Source organism: Malus domestica, chromosome 14 (assembly GCF_042453785.1).
Source record: "Malus domestica chromosome 14, GDT2T_hap1".
NCBI lineage: Eukaryota > Viridiplantae > Streptophyta > Magnoliopsida > Rosales > Rosaceae > Malus > Malus domestica.
The window spans coordinates 22,520,757-22,546,746 of NC_091674.1; the positions used below are offsets into that span (position 1 = coordinate 22,520,757).

Consider the following 25,990-nt stretch of genomic DNA (forward strand, 5'->3'; position numbering starts at 1 on the left):
TAAAGGTGTCATCTGTTACAATTCAGAATAAAAAAGGTTGATTCTTTCAAGACATGTTCTACATGATAAATCAACCTTTCCGACTAAGATTGATAGGTCTAAAATCACAGAAGTTGTATAGTTCTTCTGAGAATAGTAGTGCTGCTACAACACATCGATCAGTGATAGAACTTCATAGGTATTTGAAACTTCAAATTCTCTGGTTCATTCTCAAAATCAAGATCAATTTCAACCTTTGTTGCATGTCCTTGATCTTGCACAACTACAGGTAATTCTTCCATTTACTCCTAGTGCATCTTTAGCTGCTTCTGATTACATGCAATAACCAACATCAAATAATTCACTATTTGCAAACAAGATTAAAGACGAGTTATTGAAAGAAAGAATTATGCCGCCTATCTTGCTTTATTTCCAGAGCTTCAATCATTGAACTTTGATGACACTTATGATGATGTTTTTGCTAGATATTCATTTATTGCTGATATTAATGATGGTGATGAACCAAAAACATTTAGAACTGCTGCATCTTTTCCTAAATGACAACAAGCAATGCAAGAAGAGTTTGATGCATTGAAAACTCAAGGGACATGGAATCTTGTTCCCACACCATCTAATAGATTAATAATTGGCAGCAAATGGGTCTATAAAATAAAGAGAAATCTTGATAGAAGTATTGCAAGATACAAGGCAAGGTTGGTAGCTCAAGGATTCGCTCAAGAGCAAGGCATTAATTACTCAGAAAAATTTAGTCCAATAGTTCGACATACCATATTAAGATTGATATAAGCTTTGGCAACCTATCATAAGTGGGAATTGAGGCAACTTGATATAAAGAATGCCTTTTTACATGGAGAACTTCAAGAAAAGATTTATATGAAGCAACCACATGGATTTCTTGATTCAAAGTATCTTAATCATGTGTGCAAGTTGGTTAAGTCCTTGTATAGGCTTAAACAAGCTCTAAGGGCCTGGAATGTAAAGTTGATTGGAGTCTTGCCATCTTTTAGATTCATTATGGCTCAATCTGATACAAGCTTGTTCATCAAGCATGATGGGGAGGATATTATCATCTTACTACTTTATGTAGATGATATAATTCTAACTGGTTCAAATAAAGCAAAGGTGCAATCAACCATTACTCAACTTGCAGAATTGTTTGATTTAAAAGACATTGGGAGATTGACATATTTTCTGGGACTGCACATTCAATACAAACTTGATGGCAGTTTGTTTATCAATCAATCAAAGTATGTAAGGGAATTGATTAATAAGGTAGGCATGAGTTCATGTAAACCTACCCTAACACCATCAAAGCCTCATACACAGTTACTTGTCTCATAAGGAACACCCATGGAGGATCCAACATTGTACAGAAGTATAGTAGAGGCATTGCAATACTTGACATTCACCAGGCCGAATATAGCACATATTGTGAATGTTGTTTATCAGTACATGACTCAGCCAACTGATGCACATTTCTTCTTGGTAAAAAGAATCTTAAGATATTTGCAGGTTACACTTGATTGTGGACTTACCTCTATACCATCACAAGACATCAATATCTCAGCATTTGATTGGGCTGTGTTAGAGTATAATCAAGGGTAGATATGGTGCCACTTGTCAACTCAATATAGGTGTAGTTAGTTGGGATTGTTAGAAAGGTGGTTATGATGTATGGCCTTTATATAAATATCAGTAGAATGTAATAACTTCAGTAAGAAGAAATAAGAAGAACAGTTTACAGAAAATATCTCTATGTCTTTCTTAAGCTTTCTCCTTCTCTCTCTAAATTCTTTAGATTCTTGATCAATTACTGATGATTAACATGGTATCCATCACCGGTGTTGCTTGCGCATCTTCGATCCTCTAGTTGCTTCCGCTACTCGTTACTTGTTGCTCATTGCGTTCTTCATCTTCTTCCCACAGCGATTTCTATAATTCGTGTTGTGGTTCTTCAAAGATTGGTATCTTCTCATTCGATTTCTAGGGTTTCTGGTACTGCCATCTTCGATTCTCTTCAAAAGTACAAATTGTTTGTTCTGTCTGCCAAGTGTTTGTAATATTGTCTCAATTGATTTACGACATTATGGTGACTGTTTCTCAACTTCAGATTGTTCATGTGACCATAACATCTTTTATTTCCACTGTTTCTGCATCTGTTCATGTGAAATTGGATGATTCTAACTACCTCAATTGGCAATTTCAAATGCAATTGTTGTTGGAAGGCCATGGGAGTATAGGATTTGTTGATGGGTCTACCCCTTGTCCTGCTCGTTTTATTCAACATTCTGGAAATTCTACGGTTGATAGTAATACTGAGACTTGTTCATCTACTGTTGCAAATGAGGATTACACTGTCTGGAAAATGCATGATCGGGCTTTAATGTAGTTGATTACTGCAACTTTATCGCCGGTTGCTATGTCATATGCTATTGGCAGTGTTAGTTCTCAAGATTTATGGACTAGATTAAAGGAACAATTCTCCACTGTTTCTCGCACTAGCATCTTTCAAATGAAGTCCAACTTACAAACAATCAAGAAAAGGTCTGATAATGTGTCTCAGTATTTGCAAAAGATTAAAGAAGCTCGAGATTATCTTTCTGCTGCCATGGTACATTTTGCGGATGAGGATATTGTGATTCTTGCACTTATTGGCTTACCTCCTGAATATAATACTTTTCAATGTATGATTCGGGGTCGTGAGAATGTTATATCTCTTAAGGAGTTCCGATCTCAACTTCTTGCTGAGGAACGTATTGTTGAAACTCATGTTCCCAATCCACTTTTGTCTGCTATGGTTGCCGATCATTCTTCTGCTACCAAAGGGTCTACATCTCCGTTTCAAAATAATTCAAGTCCATCTAGTTTCTTCTCAGGAGGGAACCGTCAGTTTAATCATACCAAACAAAAGGGCAGGGGCAAGTTTAATCAAGGTGTAAAATTCAACAGACAGTCTTAGAATGTGTATCCTAATCCTACTTCAGGCGTTCTTGGGCCTTCTCCAACTTTGTCTAATGGTGGATCTCCTTCAATTATCTGTCAATTGTGCAACACATATGGTCACTCTGCAGCTTTTTGTGGATCGAGATCTCCTTCAAAACAAGGCTGTCATATCTGTGGAAAAACAAACCACTCCACTTGGTTCTGTTTTTATAATGACAAAGGGCCAAATTATGTCGGTGCTTCTCAGTCTCATCTGATCACTGCCTCTTATGCATCTGCTGGATATCCCTCATAAGTGCCAATGTCTTATACTCAATCTCCAGCTTCGCCTCATTTACATGCTATGAATACTGTGGTATCTCATCAATCACACGGCTCATCTTCTCAGAACTCTCCTCAATTTTGGCTTGCGAATTCAAGAGCTTCCAACCATATGACTGCTGACCTTAAAAACCTGTCTCTGACATCTCCATATCCAACTACTGAGCTTATGCAGATTGCCAATGGTGAAGGTTTAACTGTGTCTCATGTTGGCAGCAGTGTTATTCAGCCTTCCACTTCTCCCATTAAACTGAATTCCATTTTATATGTACCCCAGTTAACTCATAACGTGTTATCAGTTCATTAAATATGTCTTGATAACAATTGTTGGCTCATTTTTTTATGCCTATTGTTTTTTGGATCCAGGACAAAGCCACAGGGAAGATCTTACACAAAGGACCGTGCAGTAATGGACTTTATCCCATACCAGTTCTTGCTCAATCTAGACCTTCAATTCCTCAAGCTAGTGCATGTCTTGGACAGCTTATCAATTCCAGTGTTTGGCACAAACATTTAGGTAATCCTTCTAATATTACTACCTCATTGATGCTAAAAAATGCCAATATCACATGTGATAAAGATGTTGTGTTCCACTGTGTGTCAGAATTGTTTAGAGGGTAAATTCACTAGGTTATCTTTTTCACCTAGAACTCATCAATCTTCCATTCCATTTGAAATTGTACACAGTAACCTTTGGGTTCCTGCTCCTTGTACTTCTATAGATGGTTTCAAATATTATGTCACACTAATTGATGAGTGTACTCGGTTTTGTTGGATATTCCTTCTTATAAATAAATCTAATTTCTTTGACACCTTTGTGAGGTTCTGCTCTTTTGTACATACTCAATTTTCTACTACTGTCAAAATATTACAAACTGATGGTGGTGGTGAGTATGTTAATCACAAGTTACATTCTTTCTTAGAACACCAAGGCATTCTACATCACAAATCTTGCCCATATACCCCTCAACAAAACAGTTTGGCGGAGAGTAAACATAGACATGTTATTGAAACCACAATTACACTACTTCAACATGCTTTTCTACCTTCAAACTTTTGGTCTTTTGGTTGTCAAACTGCTATTTACCTTATAAACCGAATGTCTACCCCCATCCTACAATATAAATCTCCTTTTGAAGCTTTGTATGGCACACTCCCCATCATTTCCCATCTTAAGATCTTTGGCTGTTCATGTTTCCCCTTTCTCAAACCTTATAATGAAACAAAATTACAACCAAAGACTACTAAATGTGTTTTCCTTGGGTATGCTTCTCAGTACAAGGGCTATATTTGTTTTTATGTTTCTCGAAACAAGTATTACATATCTAGGCATGTGGTGTTCAATGAGTTAGACTTTCCATATACCGACTTGATTTCTCATACTAATAAGTCCTCCTTGCCTGCGGCTACAAGTAGTCTTCTTTATTGCACTTGCATTCCCATACTGGATAACATTTTGGTTTCTGATTTATCTCCTTCAACTCATACACATTATGTTTCCACCCCTCATGAGTCAATGCCACTAGCACCCGTGTCTACTGCAGTCTCATCTTCACATGTTCCTCAAAGTCCTTTTGTTTCTCAGCAACAATTACAATCACAGTCCATTACTGCTGGCCCCAGTTCTTTATCTCCACACCCTATGGATTCTACACATGGTCTTGAGGATTCTATACCTGTTGATTCTGTAAGCTTACCATTTTGCTTTGAGAATTTGCAAGTGGTTCTTCCCATTGCTCCCATTAACTTGCATCCTATGCAAACACAGAGCAAAAGTGGTATCATCAAAAGCAAGGCCTTCCTTGTTGCCTTGACAGACTCTAGTGAAGTGGACCTCTCAGTTATCGAACCTACATCTTATAAGAATGCTCTTAAGGTTTCAGTTTGGTACAATGCTATGTAGGAGGAAATAAATGCTCTTCATTCTCAAGGTACTTGGTCATTGGTTTCTTTACCATCTCAGAAGAATCTTGTAGGCTGTAAGTGGGTGTTTAAACTAAAACGGAATGTTGATGGTTCCATTGCACGACATAAGGCTTGTTTGGTTGCCAAAGGTTTTAGCCAAGAACCTGGTTTAGATTTTGGAGAGACCTTTAGTCCTGTGGTCAAACCAACCACTGTGAGGTTAGTTTTATCTCTTGCTGCTCATTTTGGCTGGCCTCTTCGGCAATTAGATGTGCAAAATGCATTTTTGCATGGTTTACTGCAAGAATAGGTCTACATGTCACAACCTCTGGGGTTTGAAGATTCTAGTCATCCGCATCTTGTTTGTAAGCTTCACAAGTCTCTTTATGGCTTGAAACAAGCCCCTCGTGCATGGAATGAAAGATTCACTACCTTTCTACCAACAATAGGGTTCAAATCCACATACTTTGATTCCTCTCTGTTCATCAATACAATTGGCAGTGCAGTTGTGATTCTATTGTTATATGTTGATGATATTATCATTACTGGAAGTTCATTAACGGCTATTAAACAGGTTATTGGTTCGCTTACTTCTGAGTTTGACCTTAAAGATCTTGGGGAGTTACATTATTTTCTTGGCATTCAAATCACTTGAACAACTTCTGGATTGTTTCTCTCCCAGTCTAAATATATTCAAGATCTATTGCAGAAGACAGAAATGCTCGAATCCAAGTCTTCTGAGACTCTCTGCTTACCATATAACCGATTATTGAAGGATGATGGCATTCCATATACCAATCCTACTGCCTATCGAAGCATTGTAGGTGCCTTACAATACCTTATCTTTACTCGTCCAGATATTTTTCTCTGTGCACCAAGTTTGTCAGTTTATGCAAAACCCTATGATGTCTCACTTCACTGCTGTAAAGCGGATATTACGGTATTTGAAAGCCACCATGCAGCTTGGTCTTACTTACTCTAAGAGTGATTTGACAATTCGGGCTTTTAATGATGCCGATTGGGTAGGTAATCCGAATGATCGATAGTCAACTACTAGAATGGTGGTGTTTCTTGGTGCTAATCTTATCTCCTGGTCTTCCAAGAAACAGCAAACTGTATCTCGGTCTTCCACAGAGGCTGATTACCGCGCATTGTCTATTACCAATGCTGAGATTGATTGGATCTTACAACTTCTATCATTTCTGCAGGTTCAAATCCCTTCTTCCCCTGTTCTTTTCTGTGACAACTTATCTGCCATCGCATTATCATTTAATCCTGTCCAACATCAAAAGACGAAACATATTGAGGTGGATGTTCATTTCGTCAAGGAGCGGACAAAAACGGCTTGGAGTTCAGTTTGTGTCTTCTCGAGAACAGTTTGCTGATATCTTCACTAAGGGACTGAGTGCACCATTATTCCACACTCATTGTAACAATCTCATGCTTGGTTCATCCAAACATGAGCTTGCAGAAGGATGTTAGAGTATAATCAAGGGTAGATATGGTGCCACTTGTCAACTCAATATAGGTGTAGGTAGTTGGGATTGTTAGAAAGGTGGTTATGATGTATGGCCTTTATATAAATATCAGTAGAATGTAATAACTTCAGTAAGAAGAAATAAGAAGAACAGTTTACAGAAAATAACTCTATCTCTCTCTTAAGCTTTCTCCTTCTCTCTCTAAATTCTTTAGATTCTTGATCAATTACCGATGATTAACAGGCTGCAGATATCAACACAAGGAGATCAATTTCAGTATATGCGGTGTATGTTGGCAATAATCTCATCTCATGCCAATCAAAGAAGCAAGCTTCAATTTTAAGAAGTTCAATTAAAGCTAAGTATAAGGCTTTAGCTCATTGCATTGCTGATGTTTGTTGGATCAGATCAATTCTAAAAGATTTGCATCAAGTATTGAACTATCCTCCAACTCTACATTATGATAATCTGTCTACTTTGGCACTCTCCTCAATCCAGAGTTTCACTCCCGCATAAAACATCTAGACACTGACTATCATTTTGTTAGAGAAAAGGTCCAAAACAAAGATATAACAGTGAATTATGTACCAACAGAGTCACAGGTTGCTAATATACTTACCAAGGGATTGCATAGTCCTCTGTTCATTAAGCATTGTCACAATCTTAGGCTAGGAGTTCCCAGCTGAGATTGACGGGAGTAATAACAGGTGTCAACAATCTATAGGTTTATATAGAGAAAGATAAGGTTGTTACAGTAAAGTTGGTTGTACTGGATATGCCACATAGGCAACTTAGTTAGAATCACTGTATATGTACCGTTGGTTTAACACTGAGTGCTTTAATGAAATCTATTCAGTTTGTTGCTCTCTCTCTAACTTCTCTATAGCTTTCTATCTCCTTGTTTTCTCTTTGCAATCTTCATTGGTTCTTCCTCTGTGTTCATCAATCTTCCTTACTCATTAAGCTTTTCTCAACATAGTTAATAATGTCAACCTCCAAATTAAAACCTCACCTAATAACCCAATGAAGTACAATATTCACTTATATTTTGCCAACAACACCCCTCCCATTATCTTATGCCATATGCAATAGAAATTAAGTATAATCAACCTAATTATATTCTAACTTGGAGTTTTTATCATTTTTTATGTACTTGCTTTATTGGTTATGTTTCTTCTTGCTTGCTTGTGCATATTATTTATTAAATTTTAACATGGTTTTGATTTATCAATGTTTGTTGTTTTTACATAGGAAAGTGATTTCCACACACCCATCCTCTCTTCTTACATATTCTTGTTTATTTCTAATTATTAGATTGAATAAATTAAAGGAAAATCAATGAACATAAATAAACAAATATGTGCACAAAAAAATAAAAGAGATGTGTGGATATCATTTCATTTCTCTTGATAAGTTCTCTGTTTAATGCATCTTTGTGTTAAACACGTTGATTGGTACCTATTAATAGGGGTTGGCATAAAAACCGTGGAACCATGAAACCGAATCAAACCACGACAAAATAAACTGTAGAAAACTGTGTTGATCAAACGGTTCAGAACTGAATCATGAATATATTTAATTATATTCTATAGTTGTGTATACAAGTGTCACTAAATGAGAGATGAAAACTAAACTGATTTCACCTAGGGCGACTACGTATGAGCATTTCTCAATTAAATCTTTCACTTTCAGAGTTCACCCATTGAAAGTGATCATGCTTCATGTATTTAGTGAACGATTGTATCAGAATTACCTTGTGAGTGATCTTAATTCATGTTAACAATTAATGCTCTAAGGAAACAAAAAGGACTCCCTTAAAAATCTCAGCCTGCACTCCAAGATTTTGCACCGTGTATGCTGTTTCAAAAGGAAATTTGACATCGGCACGGTGCCAAGGAGCTGCCAAAATTTGAAGTTTTTTGTTTGTTTGATTTTGCAGCAATGAACATTTGAATTGTATTTTTATTTTTATTTTTTGCTTGGTGTTGGGGATATTTGTATTTTGATTTAGTATTTAAAAATGACTTGTTTTGTTTGTAACTTTGTGTAACTATTTTAGAAGTTGTATTTGAATGCAAGCATGCAAAGAAAAAAAAAGTAAACTTTGAATAACATTTTGATTTGGTATTCAAATGATTTAGTATTCGGAACTGTAAACCAGCATGAACCGAACCGAACCGGAATTAGTGTGAACAGAATCGTAAAATTTTAGTAATAAAATTAATTAAGCGGAACTGCACCAAACCACACAATGTCCATCCCTAAACTATCAACATGTAACTCAAAATAAAAAAATCGGCTATAGGTATTGAGATGAATTCTTTGTAGAATTGAACTATAACACAGTTATATAAAGGAAAAGAGATATTAATGAAATTGGACTGTTCTCAAAACATTAAGCAAATGGAGGAAAATTATAATGTATTGCACGTAAGAGATTATGAATTAACATATAAGTGTTTCATTTAGTATATATAACATGTTGTACATTTTAATTTTACTTTGTTGTTTTAAGATGCCTCTAACTAAAAAAATATCTAGCTTTGTTCCTGTCATGATCTATGTTCAGCCCACAGTGCACAAGAAAAGGGTATGAAGCCCCTTCAGTTAGAGTCCGATAAAATGATCAAATCGGGTTCGAATTTTAGGACTAAGAGTTTGACAATATGACTAATGAAAGGAAATGAGATTATTTGTTAATTGGGTTTCCAAAATTAGGATGAAAGGAAACGTTACATTCATGCATTATCGTTACTTCTGTTATGCTGAATGCATTGTGGTTATTACCCTACTGAGTTAGTAGCTCACCCCTTATAGATTATTGTCATTGACAATGTTGAACCAGAGACTTGAAAAGTAGTCGACTTTCACTGAAAGTCTAAAAGAAACTTTATAATATAAATTAGAATGTGATTGTGTGCTATTGTGAACCTTATAATGTAAAATAATAATTATTTATTTTTCATTTTATTTTTATTCGTGTAACAACTGCGGAGTTATTTTTTCACCCACCCCAAATCTAGAGCGTGACAATAATATCGAGTCTTACTCTTCAGCATATGCATTCAGTATTAGATGCTTTCAACAAAAAGCTTATATATGCAAGTAATAGTGATTCATCGCTTAATCTAGAGACTTAACGCCATGTGTTGTAGTGCTTTGACAAAAAAATAAAAAAATAAAAAAATAAAAAAATAAAAAATAATCCATGTGTTGTAGTGCACGATACATAACTATATATAACATATATTTAAGTATTTGTCAATATAAAAGCTTAAAATTAGATTACTGTTCCAGCAAATTACTCAATGATGATTTTTGAAATGTCGCGATAATATAATCCAACAAAGATATCCCTAGAGACAAGATGTTTCTCAAAGAAAACAATGTTATCATCATAAGCCAGAACGTTCCGTACATATTATTAGGGCGCTTATATAATATTAAGGAAACCTAATGAAAATAATATTAAAACTTTAAGTTTTAATCAAAATGACAAAAAGGTAGTGTAAATGAATACTATTAGGAATGACTTTTTAGGGTAAAAATGTCATTTTTCGTTAAAATAAACAGTATCGGAAATATTTCGTTAAAACTTTCAATATATTATGGTTTTCTATTCCATTTTTTTTTCTTTTCCTTCATATATATATAACATCGATAAGAGCAATCTGTACATTATATTGGCTGCCAGATGGGTGATCAAGGGATTACGACAAAATATTTCGTAACGAGAAAATTAAGAACAAATGGAATCTGCTGAAGAAACCATATTTCTATAGACTGTGTTTTGTAAATAAAATAATGTAACGGTTAATGATTTTATAAAAGATTCAACCATTAATCACCACATTATGTGGTCTGCAATATGATCTAAAAAGTTAATCTCTCTATCATCACCCAAAACAAATACATCAACCCAGATATTATCACAGTTTTTTATTATCATAGTTTTTATTATCTTCAAATAGAAACCTAGGGAAGGCATCAAATGATGAGCATATAATAACATTGAATAGAATTCATGCTACTTTTAAGTTACAACATTTTGTCAAACATGCCACAGCATGAAAGTTGATATCTTACGTACTCTCCGAATTTTCGCGAACGCTACAGCATTTTATAATATGTTTAACTAAGACATGGTTTTACCTTTAAAAGATAAATAAATTCTTTAAACTGATATGCAGTGAGTTTGTGTGTATAATATTATTTACCTCGACAAGAGTACGTACTCTTCTAAATAGTGAATGTATACTCAAACTATTCTAAATAATGATTGTATTAATCAAGGGTATGGTGACCACCCTTTGGTTTCAATTTTCATTATTTTTACTTTTTAGATACGAATGAGAAAATTATCTTTTAAATAAGGAGTAAAATCTCTTTTAAATAAGGAGTGCATATCGATGGTAGGAGATGTTGTGGAAGAAATATATGTATATGGAACGGTAAGCAAAAATGACAGTTAAAAGGTCGTTTGATAATCATTTTGTTTTTATTTTTTATATTTTTTAATTAAAATTTGAAATCTTGTTTGGTAACTGTTTTTAGTTTTCAATTTTGACATCAGAAAGTAAGAAACTTTACAAAAACTTATAAAGAATTTGGACACTCCTACCATTGTCAACTAATTTATAATGGAACTTTTAACACTTCCTTCAATTAATTGATTCTTAGTTGCTTCCTTCAATTAATTGATTCTTAATTTGTTAGCTAGCTAAGATTAATGGCACATGAGGGAAACCGATCTGACCCATACATCGAGATGTACGAGAAGGGAAACTAAATTAAATCTCAACGCTAAAACCACTAGCAAGCCCTACACTACTAGAAATCTCCACGAAGCACACCCTTTTTGAATTGTGGGCAAAATTTTCTTTTCCACAACGTTCATTTACAAATATTGCCTATGGGCGAGCAAAAGGCACCAAAACCAAACCGTGCGGAGAAAAGGGTGCCAAATGTCCACATTTTTAGTAGTGCTAGAATCCACTAAAAAAATTGATAGAAAGTTCACGTTTATTGAATAATAGTTGAAAGATCACAATTTCAACACCCAAGTAGTATATTTATATGCCAAAACATAAAACCAAACCCTAAAAGGTCTTAAAGTTTGTAGAGAAAATAAAATCAACGGTTAATAAAGTACCCTAAAATTTCAAACGCTGTTTTGAGATTGTAAACAAAGAAATTGTCAACAATAGCTGCTAGACATTATTGGTATAGACAATAGACTTGTAATTATTCCTTTAGCTAGCCATCATTAATTTACTTTATAGTTAGCCATCATTACTTTGTTTTATAGCTAGTCATCATTACTTTGCTTTGCTTTCCTTTTCTCCTTATTTTCCTCTTCGGTGTTTTCCTCATGTAATCATCATTTGGCTTGTCCACTTGTTAGGACTAGTTTTTTGCCCTCTATAAGAAAGGACTTCCCTCTTGTAAACAAATAATAATGAAGTATATTTCAATTTCTGAGATGGTATCAAAGCAGTCGATCATGACTGACTCTTGAACCTCAAAAACAAAAAAAAGCTTCCGCCATATCATATCTCAATCATCATATCAGTTTTATTTTTATTTCAACTTCACTGATCTTAAGCCTATACAATGGCTAGTGATGATGAAGTATCAAACCTACCAATTCAGTCATTCACACCAGGTGAATCAAACTCCACCACACAAGTGGTCACCATTCAAAATGATAATTCCAATTTCTCTGTAGGAATTAAACTGGATGAGAACAACTATTCTCTATGGCATCAAGTCATAGAGAAGAAAATTGTAGGTCGAGAAAAACATGGGCATCTTTACGGTGATACCAAGCAGCCTGCAATCACAGACCCACTGTATAACAAGTGGCGAGCTGAAAATTGCCAAGTCAAAAGTTGGTTATTTGATGTTATGACACCCAATCAGATGAAGCGGTTCATCTGTTACGACACAGCCATGTAGGTATGGGATGCCATAAAAAAAACTTACTCATATGGCTCTAATGAAGCAAAAATTTATGATCTTCATAAAAGGTCATTTACCATGAAGCAAAATGGAGCTCCTATTGCTAACTATTACGGCAATCTCACCAAGATTTTTCAAGAACTTGATCAACTTAGTCCTACTAACATGAAGGACCCAGGTGATATCTCATCAAGGCAGCAAGAAATTGAGCGACTTCAAGTCTATATTTTTCTTGCAGGATTAGACAACAAGTTTGATCAAATTCATGGTGAGATTTTGAGGATGGAGCCCAAACCTGGTCTTGAATGAGCATACTCTCATGTCAAACGTGAAAGCAATCGACAAGGAACCATGTCAGAAAGTGCCACCATGCTTAAGGGTACTGTGCTCTTTACCACAAATTCTCGATCTCCACAAAGACCTCGACTTCAAAACATAAACTCCTCAACAGCTGATCGATTTCGTAATCGACCACCTATGCAGTGCACCAAATGCGAATTGAAAAATCATACTATTCAAGGCTGTTATGAGATTATTGGCTATCCAGAAGGATGGGTTCACAAAGGACGAAAGAAGGAATCCAGCAGAGCACTTTAACACCTCAGGTACATCTAATTCTACATCTGTTAATACTTGTAATAAATCGTGGATTATTGATACAGGTGCCACAGATCACATGACATCTGATGCTAACATTCTTCACTCACTAAAAACAGCCAACCAGACATTCATTACCAGTGCTAATGGTTCAATCTCTCTGGTTACTAAAGAATGCTCTCTTTCACTAACTTCCTCACTCAATCTTGATCATGTCCTAGTTGTACCATCCCTAGATTACGATCTTTTATCTGTTTCTTAAATTATTGACTCCCTTAATTGTTCTGTTTCCTTTTGGCTACTATATTGTCTTTTCCAGGATCTGCTCACTAGGGCCGTGATTGGTTGTGGTACTAGAAGGGGCAAACTATATTATTTGGACTTAACGGAAGAATGCAGCAATAGATTGAGTCAAGTGCATCATGTAAATAGAGACGAATCAACCCAAATGAAGAAGATTTGGTTATGGCACAGGCGATTAGGACATCCCTCATTTGGTTATCTTAAACTTTTATTCCCTGAACTTTTTCCCCAATTCAAAGAATCTGATTTCCATTGTGAAATTTGTATTTTGGCCAAAAGTCATCGTGTTCCCCTATCCATTAAGATTAAATAAAAGTTCTGTGCCATTCATGGTCGTTCATTCTGATGTTTGAGGTCCTGCCAGAATTCTTACCACTTCTGGATTTAGATGGTTTATGACATTTATAGATGACTGTACTAGAATGACCTGGGTGTTTCCAATGAAGCACAAGAGTGAAGTTCCTACCAAGTTCAATATTTTTCATCAATATGTTGCAACTCAGTTTGACAAGAAAATTCAGACACTTAGGTCTAATAATGGAGGAGAATATGTCAATCATGCTCTGTATAACTATTTGCAAGAGCATGGTATTGTTCATCAAACCACATGTGCCTATACACCTCAACAAAATGGTGTAGCCAGAGAGGAAGAATCGACATCTCTTAGAAGTGGTTCATGCATCTTTATATGGTGCCAATATGCATCACAAGTTTTGAGGGGAGGCACTGTGTTCTGCAACATATCTCATAAATCAAACACCATCTAGTACTCTCCAATATCAAACACCATTCCAAACACTTAACCACCTTCTCACCATTCCATCTACCCCAAACTTAGAATCACGTGTCTTTGGTTGTGTGGCTTATGTATAGGTTTATCCACATCAACAGGGGAAGTTTGATCCATGTGCCTTCCGGTGTGTATTCTTGGGTTATTCTGATACAAAAAAGGGATACAAATGTTTTCATCCTCCTACCCAAACTCTATACATCACTGCAGTTGTCCAGTTTCAAGAAGGAGAAACATATTTTTCAAAGGGAGACATTGAGTATCCCATTCAGGAGGAGAATAGTATGTTTGAAGAGGATACCCAAGACATTAGCAACATTAAAATTGTTGCAGAAATTTCAAAAACTGAGATAAATGTTGATAAGTCGGCAGACGACTATAATCAAACAATACATGCAGAAACAGAATCATCGACTCCAACATCAGACACACAAGTACATCCAGCAACGTTAAGTCCAGATGGCTTGGGATTGCCTTCTTCGACCGTACCACATGATCAATCAGCCCCTGAACGCAATCAACAGGTAACTGATCAATCTAATTCTATTGAGATCGTACCTGAGGCAAGTCAAATTGAGTCCACTAATTATCAACTTCTCCCTCGAAAATCTCGAGGGATTCCTAAACAGTTATATGATCCTGATCCTAGAGCCAAGGTTAAATACCCAATTGCTAACCATGTGTCCCTTCATAGGCTATCTACATCATGTGAGGCATTTGTAAATCAATTATCCACTGTATCTATTCCTTGTAGTGTAGAGGATGATATGAAAGATCCTAAGTGGACTCGTGCAATGAATGAAGAAATGGAGGCACTCCAGAAAAATTCCACTTGGGAGTTAACTAACCTACCCAAGGGGAAGAAATCAGTTGGTTACAGATGGATATACACAGTAAAATTCAATGCAGATGGCACTATTGAGCGATACAAAACAAGATTAGTGGCAAAAGGCTACATGTAGACATATGGCATTGACTACGGAGATACTTTTGCCCATGTAGTTAAGATAAGCACTATTCCTGTACTTTTATCCCTAGCAATAAACCTTGACTAGCCTTTGCAACAATTCGATGTAAAAAATGCTTTCCTGCATGGAGATTTAGAAGAAGAAGTTTATATGGAGCTTCCCCAAGGATGCAAGCTGGATCCTAATCAGACCAACAACGTTTGTAAACTAAAAAAGTTGTTATATGGTTTAAAGCAATCACCGAGAGCTTGGTTTAGGAGATTTACCAAATCGATGAAATTTTTCGGAAACAAGCAAAGCAACTCAGATCATACTCTTTTCTTAAAGCATAAGAAAGGTAAAATCACTGCTCTTATTGTATATGTGGATGACATGGTGGCTACAGGAAATGATCCAGAAGAGAAGACAGCATTGCAAAAGTATCTAGCAAGTGAATTTGAAATGAAAGATCTCGGTGCTTTAAAGTATTTCTTGGGCATTAAGGTGGCCCGCTCACAACAAGGAATATTTCTATCACAACGGAAATATGTTATTGATATTTTGACGGAAACTGGGATGCTAGCATGCAAACCAGCAGATACCCCAATTGAGCTGAATCACAAACTTGGTGAATATCCTGATCAGATACCTACCAACAAAGAGAGATATCAACGAATTGTGGGTAAGCTAATATATCTTGCACATACTAGACCAGATATAGCATATGCAATCAGCATGGTAAGCCAGTTTATGCATGCACCAAGTGAAACACACATGGATGTTGTAAACCGTATCTTGAGGTATTTAAAGTCAGCTCCTGGGAAAGGATTAATGTTTTCAAAACATGATCATCTAGACGTTAAAGGCTACACTGATGCTGATTGGGCTGATGATGTAACTAACAGACGATCAACATCAGGATACTTTGTTATTGTTGGAGGAAATCTGGTCTCTTGGCGTAGTAAGAAACAAAAGGTTGTTGATAGATCAAGTGCTGAAGCAGAATATCAAAGCATGGCACATGGAGTATGTGAACTGTTTTGGGTGAAAACTTTACTGAGAGATTTGGGATTTAGGCCCAAGCATGTTATGCGTCTACATTGTGACAACAAGGCTGCAATTGACATTGCTCACAATCTGATTCAACATGATCGAACCAAACATGTGGAGGTGGATAGACATTTTATTAAAGAAAAAATTGAGGCAAGACTTATTGAAGTTCCATTCGTTAAATCTGAAGATCAATTAGGAGACATACTCACCAAAGCAGTCACAAGTTCAGTATTTCACAACTCACTAAGCAAGTTGGGCATTCATGACATCTACGCACCAACTTGAGGGGGAGTGTCAACAATAGCTGCTAAACATTATTGGTATAGACAATATACTTGTAATTATTCCTCTAACTAGCCATCATTACTTTACTTTATAGCTAGTCATCATTACTTTGCTTTATAGCTAACTATCATTACTTTGCTTTGCTTTCATTTTCTTCTTATTTTCCTCTTCGGTGTTTTCCTCATGTAATCATCATTTGGCTTGTCCACTTGTTAGGATTAGTTTTGGCCCTCTATAAAAGAGGACTTCCCTCTTGTAAACAAATAATAATGAAGTATATTTCAATTTCTAAGAGAAATATGGCCCATATTGCCCCATGTCACAATCAAAAGTGGTGAGTATTGTTCCTTGCGTCGTTCTATTTGAAACAACATATCATTCACCTAATTATGACGTTGACGCATAAACATGCGTCCCTCGAACCTTGCTGTCAGTTTTGCGCCTTCCAAAAATGTTGTTCATCAATCTTCCTAGCCATGTGTTCTACATCACATTCACTTTGTTTAAACTCTAGATTAATAAGCTAGCTGGAAGTTGCTTCCTTTACAACATTCTTGATTGTTACTAGTGTCACAATTTTTAGCAAGTAAATTATATAATATAAGCTTAGTTTAAGGGGAACAACGAGACAAGAACCCTGGTTGGGCGTCTAAAACAAGTGGGGGGTTTTACGTTTTGGGGATGTCAAAATTGCAAGTTGGATGGAAAGTTGGGAGGGAGAGAACTTGGCCTCAAGCACTTTTAAGTCAAATGAATCGTATTATTATACACTTATTTAATTACTATAAATTAAACAGAGTTTCTTTCGATAAACACAAACGTCACTGTTCCGGGAGGGAGGGGGATGACGACAGCCGCATCTTAACTGTAGCATCAACTTATAAGATAAAAAGATACTTTGGATGCGGTCCCTAATCCTTAACATTTTTTTATTAAAACCTTAATAGTATTCAAAGTTTGATCAAAGTCCCTTGACTTTGTACACATCATTATATTACTATTAATATTTTTATTTTTATAGTTTTGACATTAATTGTTTGATATTTTATGAGATTTATAATCCTATAAATTTAAAATCCCTCATTATATTACTATTAGAAACGGTTACAATAAAAAAATTCAAACATTTTGATTTAATAAATGGATAAAAACTATGTAAAAATAAGAAATAATAAATGGCAAAAGAATGCATCCATAGTGTTAAAAAATTGGTACATTTTACAAAAAAATAGGTACATTTCACATATAACAAGGTGGTGCATTAATAAAGAAGAATGGGTACATTATAAATAAATTAGGGTACATATAAAAGATTAAAAAATTATGTACAAATGATTTTTTTTAAAATATAGGTGCTAAAAGAAATTAATACATGGGTACAAAATAAAACTAAAAATAAAATACTACAAATTTTAAAAAAAATGTTGCAAATTAAAAGTGGGTACAAACTAAAAATATAAATATATGATACAAAGTTTAGGCATAAAACATAAATATACCATATATAATTTTTCTATCATTGATTAAATATACAATGTCACGTGACGGTTTACACATGGGTACAAACACAAATAAAACTTTTAAAAATTGGGCACAAAAAGAAACTAATATATGGGTACAAATTAAAAATGAAAAGAAAATTGGTACAAATTAAAAAATATTTGCAAATTAAAAATAGGTACAAACTAAAAATAAAAATATATGATAAAAAAATTAGCCATAAATATAAATATACTAATTGTAGCATTTTTAACACTAAATGAATATATTTAAAAATAAAAATATTTTATTATTCAAATAATTAATGATGTTATTAATACCGAAGGACCTTGATCAAAAATTGAAAATGAATAGGATTTTAATCAATGGAGTAACAAAAAGAAGGATGTGAATCTAATCATGCATGCTCATCGAAACCATATTCATGAGTTACATAATCTAGTTTAATATAAGCTAGTATACATAAATTTTTTCTCAGGTATCGAGTGATTAAAGAATACATGGTTACTCACCTTAAGATGTAATATTAGCAGAAGAGCATAAATGATACGTGCTATTAATATTTTAATTTAAACTTATTCAAGAGTGGATGGCCATAAACTATTGATCACCACGTGACTAAAAAAACGAGACTCCGCCAATATAATATCTACCCAAAACCCAAAATAATAATAATATTATTATTATTATTTTCCAATAATAATAGAAATTACATTTTACATCCTATACTATTTATTTATCAGTCTCTAGTGTGGACCATTTTTTGGGTCCAAGTGGATAGAAGATTAATTAACCCATCCACATGAGTCAGACATGTACATGCTAGTAACTATTCAATATAGATGCAAAGTTTCGTAAAGCGAGATCTCAATGCTTCAAATATTGAGCTAAATTTCCGTTTATATTCCGTAAAAGGGTTATTGGTGACCGAGAGATGCTATATGATCGATTGATAATATGTTTTTAACATTGCATGTGTTACACAAGACACGTAATTCCACCTATACATTACTTATTTGTTTATGTCTTCGGTCTGATATTTTATGTGCAGTGTTTGCGTGCCGGCTTAGAGGGATCCTTTGATGGTGTCGAGAGTCAGAAATGAAGAACAAAATATCGGAATTTAGGGCATGCAAAAGGAAGAAAAAGCTGGAGGATGGAGACATGAAAGGACACGTACATGCAGGACCTTACATTTTAATTATGTATGTAGTAAAATATCAACATCCAGGCCATTTTTGAGTAGGTGATGTTCATTAAGCCCCTTTGAGGAATTGGCTATTCAACAACCCTCTGTCTATGTCTTAAAATTTAGCACAGTCATTGGATGGTAGGGATCAAAATATCATGATCGACTATAATTCTTTTATATCTGAAGTATCTAATTAGAATGAAATTGGCTATTTCTGAATGTTATGTACTTCAATTCCTTTCAGTCAAATTTTTAGAAAAATGAATATTAGAATGAGAAACTGAAGTATATACACTTAAGGTCCTGAGTTCGAATTCTCCTTCTTTAGCATTGTTGTATTAGAAAAAAGAAGTATGTAATCGTGTTATGTTATTGGTTGCATCGTTTAGATTGAAGCATATACAGGGCGGTAAAATGAAGATATTTGAAGGAGAATGGAAAGATAGAGATTATTACTAAATAATAAATTGGCATCATGCAACTGATTGCTTATGCATGGGGCAGTTAGACATTGCTGCACCTAATGACTCCACTGTGTTGTCTGCACTAAGAAATGGTCTATATATACAAAATAAATGAAACCAATTCTAACATCCTACTTCCTGTGCACCGACAAATGACATGTATAATTAACTCATGATATTTAGTTATTTACTGCTATTTAGTTATCTATCACTATTATCCGTGTTAGATTTGCTCTTGTAACCTTGTGTCTTTTGTCAATGTTTTATGGGGGAGCTAGCGGGGTGTGTATCTCGATGCAATTAGTAGTTTTGTTGGTGATTTTATGCACGAGTAATAGGGAGATTAAATTTGTAAATTAAGTTTTGTAAATTTACTAAATGACATGGAAGATGATAATTGTATTATTACTTAAACGTTGATAAACGTGTTCATTTCTTAATTCTTATTGGTGACACATCATTTAGTTTGCAATTTTGGTTTATAAATTTAGTCTCCCTAGCATCACTCTTTATACACATAATCTCTGATAGCATTAACTATTTGTATCTTTTGCGTTTCAAAGTGTCTGGACACTAGTTTTGTTGTAGAATCTCGTACGCGGCAGGTTATGAAATGTTTCAATTTTAGTTGGCAGGATCAAAGTTCTTTTGATTTTGAAGTGTTGTTATATTTCCTTGTTACTTCTTATGTTTGTCACACACACATATATATGCATCAATATCATTTTGTTTTCGAGTATTTTTGGTTTGAGAACTCTTCAACTTAATCTCAGGTTCTCTTCTTGAAGTTTGTACATTTTCAAAATGTTCTAATAAAACTCTTATGGTTTCATCTAAAAAATCATCTTCAACTCTTCCTTCCCTAGCTTATTTATTTCACTATGAGTTGCTTGACGAATGCCAATTTTAGTTATTTTATTTGTATATAAATAGAGTTAATTATATGGAGTACCTCTACTTGAAAACATAGTGGTGGAAACCCCATTTAAAACGAGCATGTAACACAAAGTTAGACCATATAACTGACCCTTATTAACTTTACTACTTTGATCATATCCATAAATCAACTAAAGAGTACTCTCTTCTCTTCTTTTTTTTTTTCTTTTTTCTTTTGCTAGGAAATGAAAACTTTATAATGAGAAACAATGAGTACAACTTGTTCCAATACAATAAAAATAGAAAGTTTTCCAAGCAGGGATAAACTAGAAATCTGTATGGACGAAGGCATCCTCATACAACAAAGTCACAAATTAAAAAGTTAAAAAGCTAATTAAACAAAATAGTTATATATTAATCTATATTTTTCACACAACATATTATAATACCCCTCGATGTGTTTTCATGCTTTAAAAGCATTGCATGACAACTTCATTACCAACACCACCAAATATTTCTCTCACTTTCTATAAAAATAATCATGTTATTATTTATCAATTGATTTACCATCTTATTTGTTAATCAATTCTTCATAAATTTAATGGCCGAAAATACTCTTTCAACATTGACAGTAGGAACTAGAACAGTTAATGTTAATGTAACAAGTAAGTAAACTAGTGAAACACCTTGCTAATGTCACAATTATATACATTTTTTCACCAAAACAATTTGGGCGGGGGGGGGCATCTTGGATTAAATTTTTTGAATAGAGTGACCATAGCTAGTAATAGCGTCAACCATAAAATTAGCCTCTCTAAAAACATGCTTCCAATTGATAGTAATGAAAGCCTCCGCCACCTATAGTCGTTAACAATTGAAATAATTTAAGCTTAATCTTGCACTACAAAATTACTTGAATCAAGCTGAGGTACCCACAGTCAGTTACTACCACTTTGATCAATAGTTTTCACAAGGTAAAAGCACACCAAACACATGTGTGAGCTCGAAACAAGCTCAAGATAAAAATTAGGAATAAGAAAGTTAAAAGGTTAACTTCAAAATATATATTTACGTGCCCAAATCATAAATGAGGAGATAAATAATTTGTTGTTTTAATCTATAAGCTTTTACCAAAACAAAAGTACAAATTTTTTAAAATTGAATTTGATGATTTCTTAAGTGCAATTTTCATTTTTTTAATAAGGGGAACCAGCTAGTAGTTTTACCACAGCAATCCATCATTTCGGGAGCCGAGAAGACTCACAGAGGCATTTCAACCTCCTCCTGATTACTGTTGTGTGATTTACCAGTATCTGGAATTGAACTCAAAACGTGTCGTGTGAAATACTCCTTATATCGTGGAAGTTAATAATAATAAAAAAAAAGATAGGACCGAATGCTTTAGCAAAGGGCAGTCAAACAATTATATTGCCTAACATAGAGGATGGTCCTATTGAGAAAAAAAAATGTAATCAAGCAAGTCAAATTATTAAACCCCAAAAAACCCACTTACCATAAATTAATCACAAGGTAAAATTAACCATTTTTTTTTTTTTTTTCACCAGCTTGCTAAGTTGCTAGCAACGCAGATGCTTAAAATAGGTACAATGGAAGCAAAATTCCAAAAATAAAGCCGAAGAAGAATAAAAATGGTCCACTGATCCTACTTGCTGTATTGAAATTACAAGTTCGTGCTCTCCAAAACAGCTGGCCCTTTGGGCCTTATCGCAGATAATATTAAAACAATTAAAAACTTGAAATAAAAATGAATTACCACCCAGGATGATGATAGGGACAGGCTCACATGAGCCCAACCAGATAATACATGAGGTCCCTACTTATATTTAATTTCCCACAATTTTATTAATCAGAAACCAATTAAAATTATAACGTGGAAAAAATATTTATATATAAAAAAAATCATGCCTAACTGGAGAAGTTTCCTGGAGGGCACCTTCCTTGGAAGAAAATCACACACATGGAACATAGTCACATACGCACAAATACTTAATAGCCAGCCCTCCTTTCAAATAGATTTTTTTTTTCAAACACAATTATCGTAGTATACAACCTTACGTGTTATAATAAAAATAAATAATATAATTGATATGTCACACTTTCAAATATAAAAATTAAATACAATCTAACATATTTTAAGCTTAATAAACTAATAAAAGCGCGGACTGTGCCTCCCAATATGAGAGGTTCATGTTATGTTCTGAGTTTGTGAGTCTACTTGATTGTAGTCACGAATAGAAATGAAATTCTTCATAGCCTATCTGAACCCGAAAAGAATGCATAACCATGATTTGGTACAAATTATCTACTTTTTATGAAAAGAAACAAAAAAACTAATAACCTTTCCTAACGGTGTTTCGAAAATACTAAAAAAAAGTTGCCCCTATAAATATCTCTTTCTTTTTCTTCTTTATTTTCTTTTGTTCTCTTTCCCACCCTTACGCGCTCTCTCTCTCTCTCTCTCTCTCTCTCTCTCTCAAAGCCCAAGTCAACAACAAGAGGAACTTCTTTGCACTCTTTGAAACGTCCATGGGGTATCTGAGTCTTGTTGGTCAAAGAAGAATGCACCGACCGTCGTTGTAATGAGAGCTACCCTTCTGGCTTCTGCTTCTTTTCAGCCTGCAGCTGCCTCCTACTTTCCTCTTCTTCTTCACTAGAATTTTCCATCACCAATCTCAACCCTAGGAAAAAAAACCCACAAAAAATTGAGAAAAAAAAAAATTCCACAATAATAACAACAAAAAAGAAAGAGAAAAGTGTTAGCTTTAGAGTTTAGCTCCCAACCCACCTGCTTCTTTTCTTCTTCCCTTAGATCTTCAAGATCTAGGAATTTGAGGTAGTAAAAAACAAGAAGTGGGGCTTTTTTTCTTCTAATTTTTCACTTTTATTTTATTTTTTGTTTATCATGAATTTTGGAGCAGCAGCCGGAGGAGCCATAGATGGTGGATTTTATACTGAGGATGACCAAAATATGGTGAGAGGTAAGCTCCCTTTCTCCTATGCCTCCTCTCCCACCTCATCTTCATCTTCTCCTCACTACAACAAAACCACCGGCATAGCTACTATGGTCCCTTCTTCCGCTGTCAGCAGAAGCAGCGGCTGGCACGACGGTGGCGGCGGCCCCGACATGAAGCTCGAGCTCATGGACTCGTCCCCCCGAGAAAACAGTGAAGGTGGTGGTGCTCAAAGAGAAGAAAACCCCATCCCCATAGAGAGGGAGCACATGTTCGACAAAGTCGTGACGCCGAGCGACGTGGGGAAGCTCAACCGCCTCGTCATCCCGAAACAGCACGCGGAGAAGTACTTCCCGTTGGATTCTTCCAGCAACGAGAAGGGGCTTCTGCTGAATTTCGAGGACCGGAACGGGAAGTCATGGCGGTTTAGGTACTCCTACTGGAACAGCAGCCAGAGCTACGTGATGACCAAAGGGTGGAGCAGGTTTGTGAAGGAGAAAAAGCTTGACGCTGGCGACACAGTCTCATTCCAGCGAGGGATTGGTGAGGTGGGGAAAGACCATCTTTTTATTGATTGGCGGCGCCGCCCGGATGCGCCTGATCCAAATCATCATCCCCACCACCACTACCCGCTTCATTCTCATCATCCACATTATCAGCCCAATTTTGCAATTCCTCATCAGCATCAATACTCCTGGAATCCCTACCAGTCGGTTCCATGGAGCCCGTTGCTGATGAGACCGCCCGGGGCAGTAATGACTCGGGAACACTTGCACTTGTCGCAGCAGCAGATTCATTCCGGCGTGCATCACCCCTATCGGAATACTGGGACCAGTGGTGGTGGTGGTTCGGGTTCTTATGGTTACGGAAATGTGGTTAACTCTTCTGGCCCGATTTATTATTTGAGATCAGCTTCGTCTGCTGCCGGCCCGCCACAGTTTCACGAGCAAGAGGGCAGTGGACTAATAGAATTACAACAACAGCAACAACATCAACAAGTACAGCTGGGTCGGGTTCATCATGAGTCGAATATGGTTTTGGAGTCGGTGCCGCTGGTCCATGGGAAGGCGGCAGCCAAGCGGATGAGGCTATTTGGAGTAAACATGGAGTGTCCCATATCGGAGTCAGATCATGAATGTGACTTATTGTCTTCAGCCACGTTATCATCATCCTCATCGTCCTCCCAGTATCATCATCATCATGCTAACCAACAACTTTCTCTGTCGCAACCCCCACCACTCCAATTAAGGCTCTACGACGGCATGCCTCTCCGCCACCAAGCTATGCCCTCTACCACCACTACTAGTACCACTACTAGTACCACTACCGACTTTCTCAACATAAGTGGGAAGGCCTCATCATCTTCCATGTCCTTGGACTTTGAGGTCTAATTCTCTAATCCATCACACAAATGCCAATAATCATCAAACGTTGGTTAAATTAAGACGAGAAACAAGGAATGAAGAAGGAGAAAACGATGATGTGGCAGATTGGCTATTGAATAAGAAGAATTAATTTGGAATATGAACAGATTTTTCAGCTCGATTGGTGATAGTCATCGGTACAGAAACGGTACAAGGTTTGGGGTTTTTTTTTTTAGAAGAGAATGAGCTGATGATGATCTAAGTGATAGAAATGCCAACAAATGTTATCCAACTGATCATGTCTTTATCTTTATTAGTTTTTTTAACCTTAATTTTCATGTGTATAAATATTTTTTTTATTTAATATAATAACAATCTATATAGATAGATATAGATCATAGTCAGCGCAGTGGTATATTCTATCAAGACATAGATCCATCATTTCCCCAAGATTTCATGCTCTCATTTTGTATCACTCATGATCTGAAATATGAATTTGTTACTATTTATAATCTTTATTTATTTATATATTAATCTCTTTGGCCACCGACTTCTCTCTCTCTCTCTCTCTCTCCCTCCCTCCCTCCCTTCAATGTTGTTGTTGTTGTTTTCATTCAAGTGAATGGAAGAAACAACGTTTCCTGATGACTGCTCAGAAACAGTTGATGATCAGAACACAAGTGCTGCTAGAGCTACCTGATGTAATTGCGGTTTTGTATTTTACCTTTGGTAGGTTTGTTGTTCTTGTCTCTGCTTCGTTGGGTACACCACCCGCAGGTTTTCTCAGACAGACTTGCAGAGAGATTAAAAGCAATAAGGTAGCAGCTAGCTCTGTTATATATAATGTCCTTAATTGAAAACTTTTCTCTTTATATATCTTTAACTATTTGACCTAATTAATTCTTGTCACCTTCCTTTTCTGCAATAATAGTAATTTGTTGATTTACTTCTTTCCACCTTCTTCATCTTTTCATTCATTTCACTACAAAATTAAATTAAATTCTCCTCCAAATAATAGCTAATTTATTATGGTGCAGCT

General features: G+C 35.4%; 2 protein-coding genes across 3 annotated transcripts; both read left to right on the forward strand.

Annotated features, from left to right (window-relative positions):
• Positions 1–2,419: 2,419 nt before the first annotated feature.
• On the forward strand, positions 2,420–2,959 carry LOC139191228 (uncharacterized). The gene has a single exon (XM_070811803.1). The coding sequence runs from the start codon at positions 2,420–2,422 to the stop codon at positions 2,957–2,959; it is 540 nt and encodes a 179-aa protein (XP_070667904.1).
• A 20,070-nt stretch (positions 2,960–23,029) lies between these two features.
• LOC103438691 (B3 domain-containing protein Os03g0120900-like) lies at positions 23,030–25,497 on the forward strand. Of its 2 annotated transcripts, XM_070812336.1 has the most exons (2): positions 23,044–23,614; positions 23,724–25,497. In XM_070812336.1, the coding sequence occupies exon 2, from the start codon at positions 23,761–23,763 to the stop codon at positions 24,976–24,978; it is 1,218 nt and encodes a 405-aa protein (XP_070668437.1). In that variant the 5' UTR covers positions 23,044–23,614; positions 23,724–23,760; the 3' UTR covers positions 24,979–25,497. The 2 variants fall into 2 exon arrangements, with proteins under 2 accessions (XP_008375464.2, XP_070668437.1); XM_008377242.4 differs by having other exon boundaries at positions 23,030–25,497.
• Positions 25,498–25,990: the final 493 nt, after the last annotated feature.

Coding starts and splice junctions, on each gene's coding strand:
- LOC139191228 (XM_070811803.1), top strand. CDS start 2,420: ATGTCATATGCTATTGGCAGTGTTAGTTCTCAAGATTTATGGACTAGA.
- LOC103438691 (XM_008377242.4), top strand. CDS start 23,539: ATGAATTTTGGAGCAGCAGCCGGAGGAGCCATAGATGGTGGATTTTAT.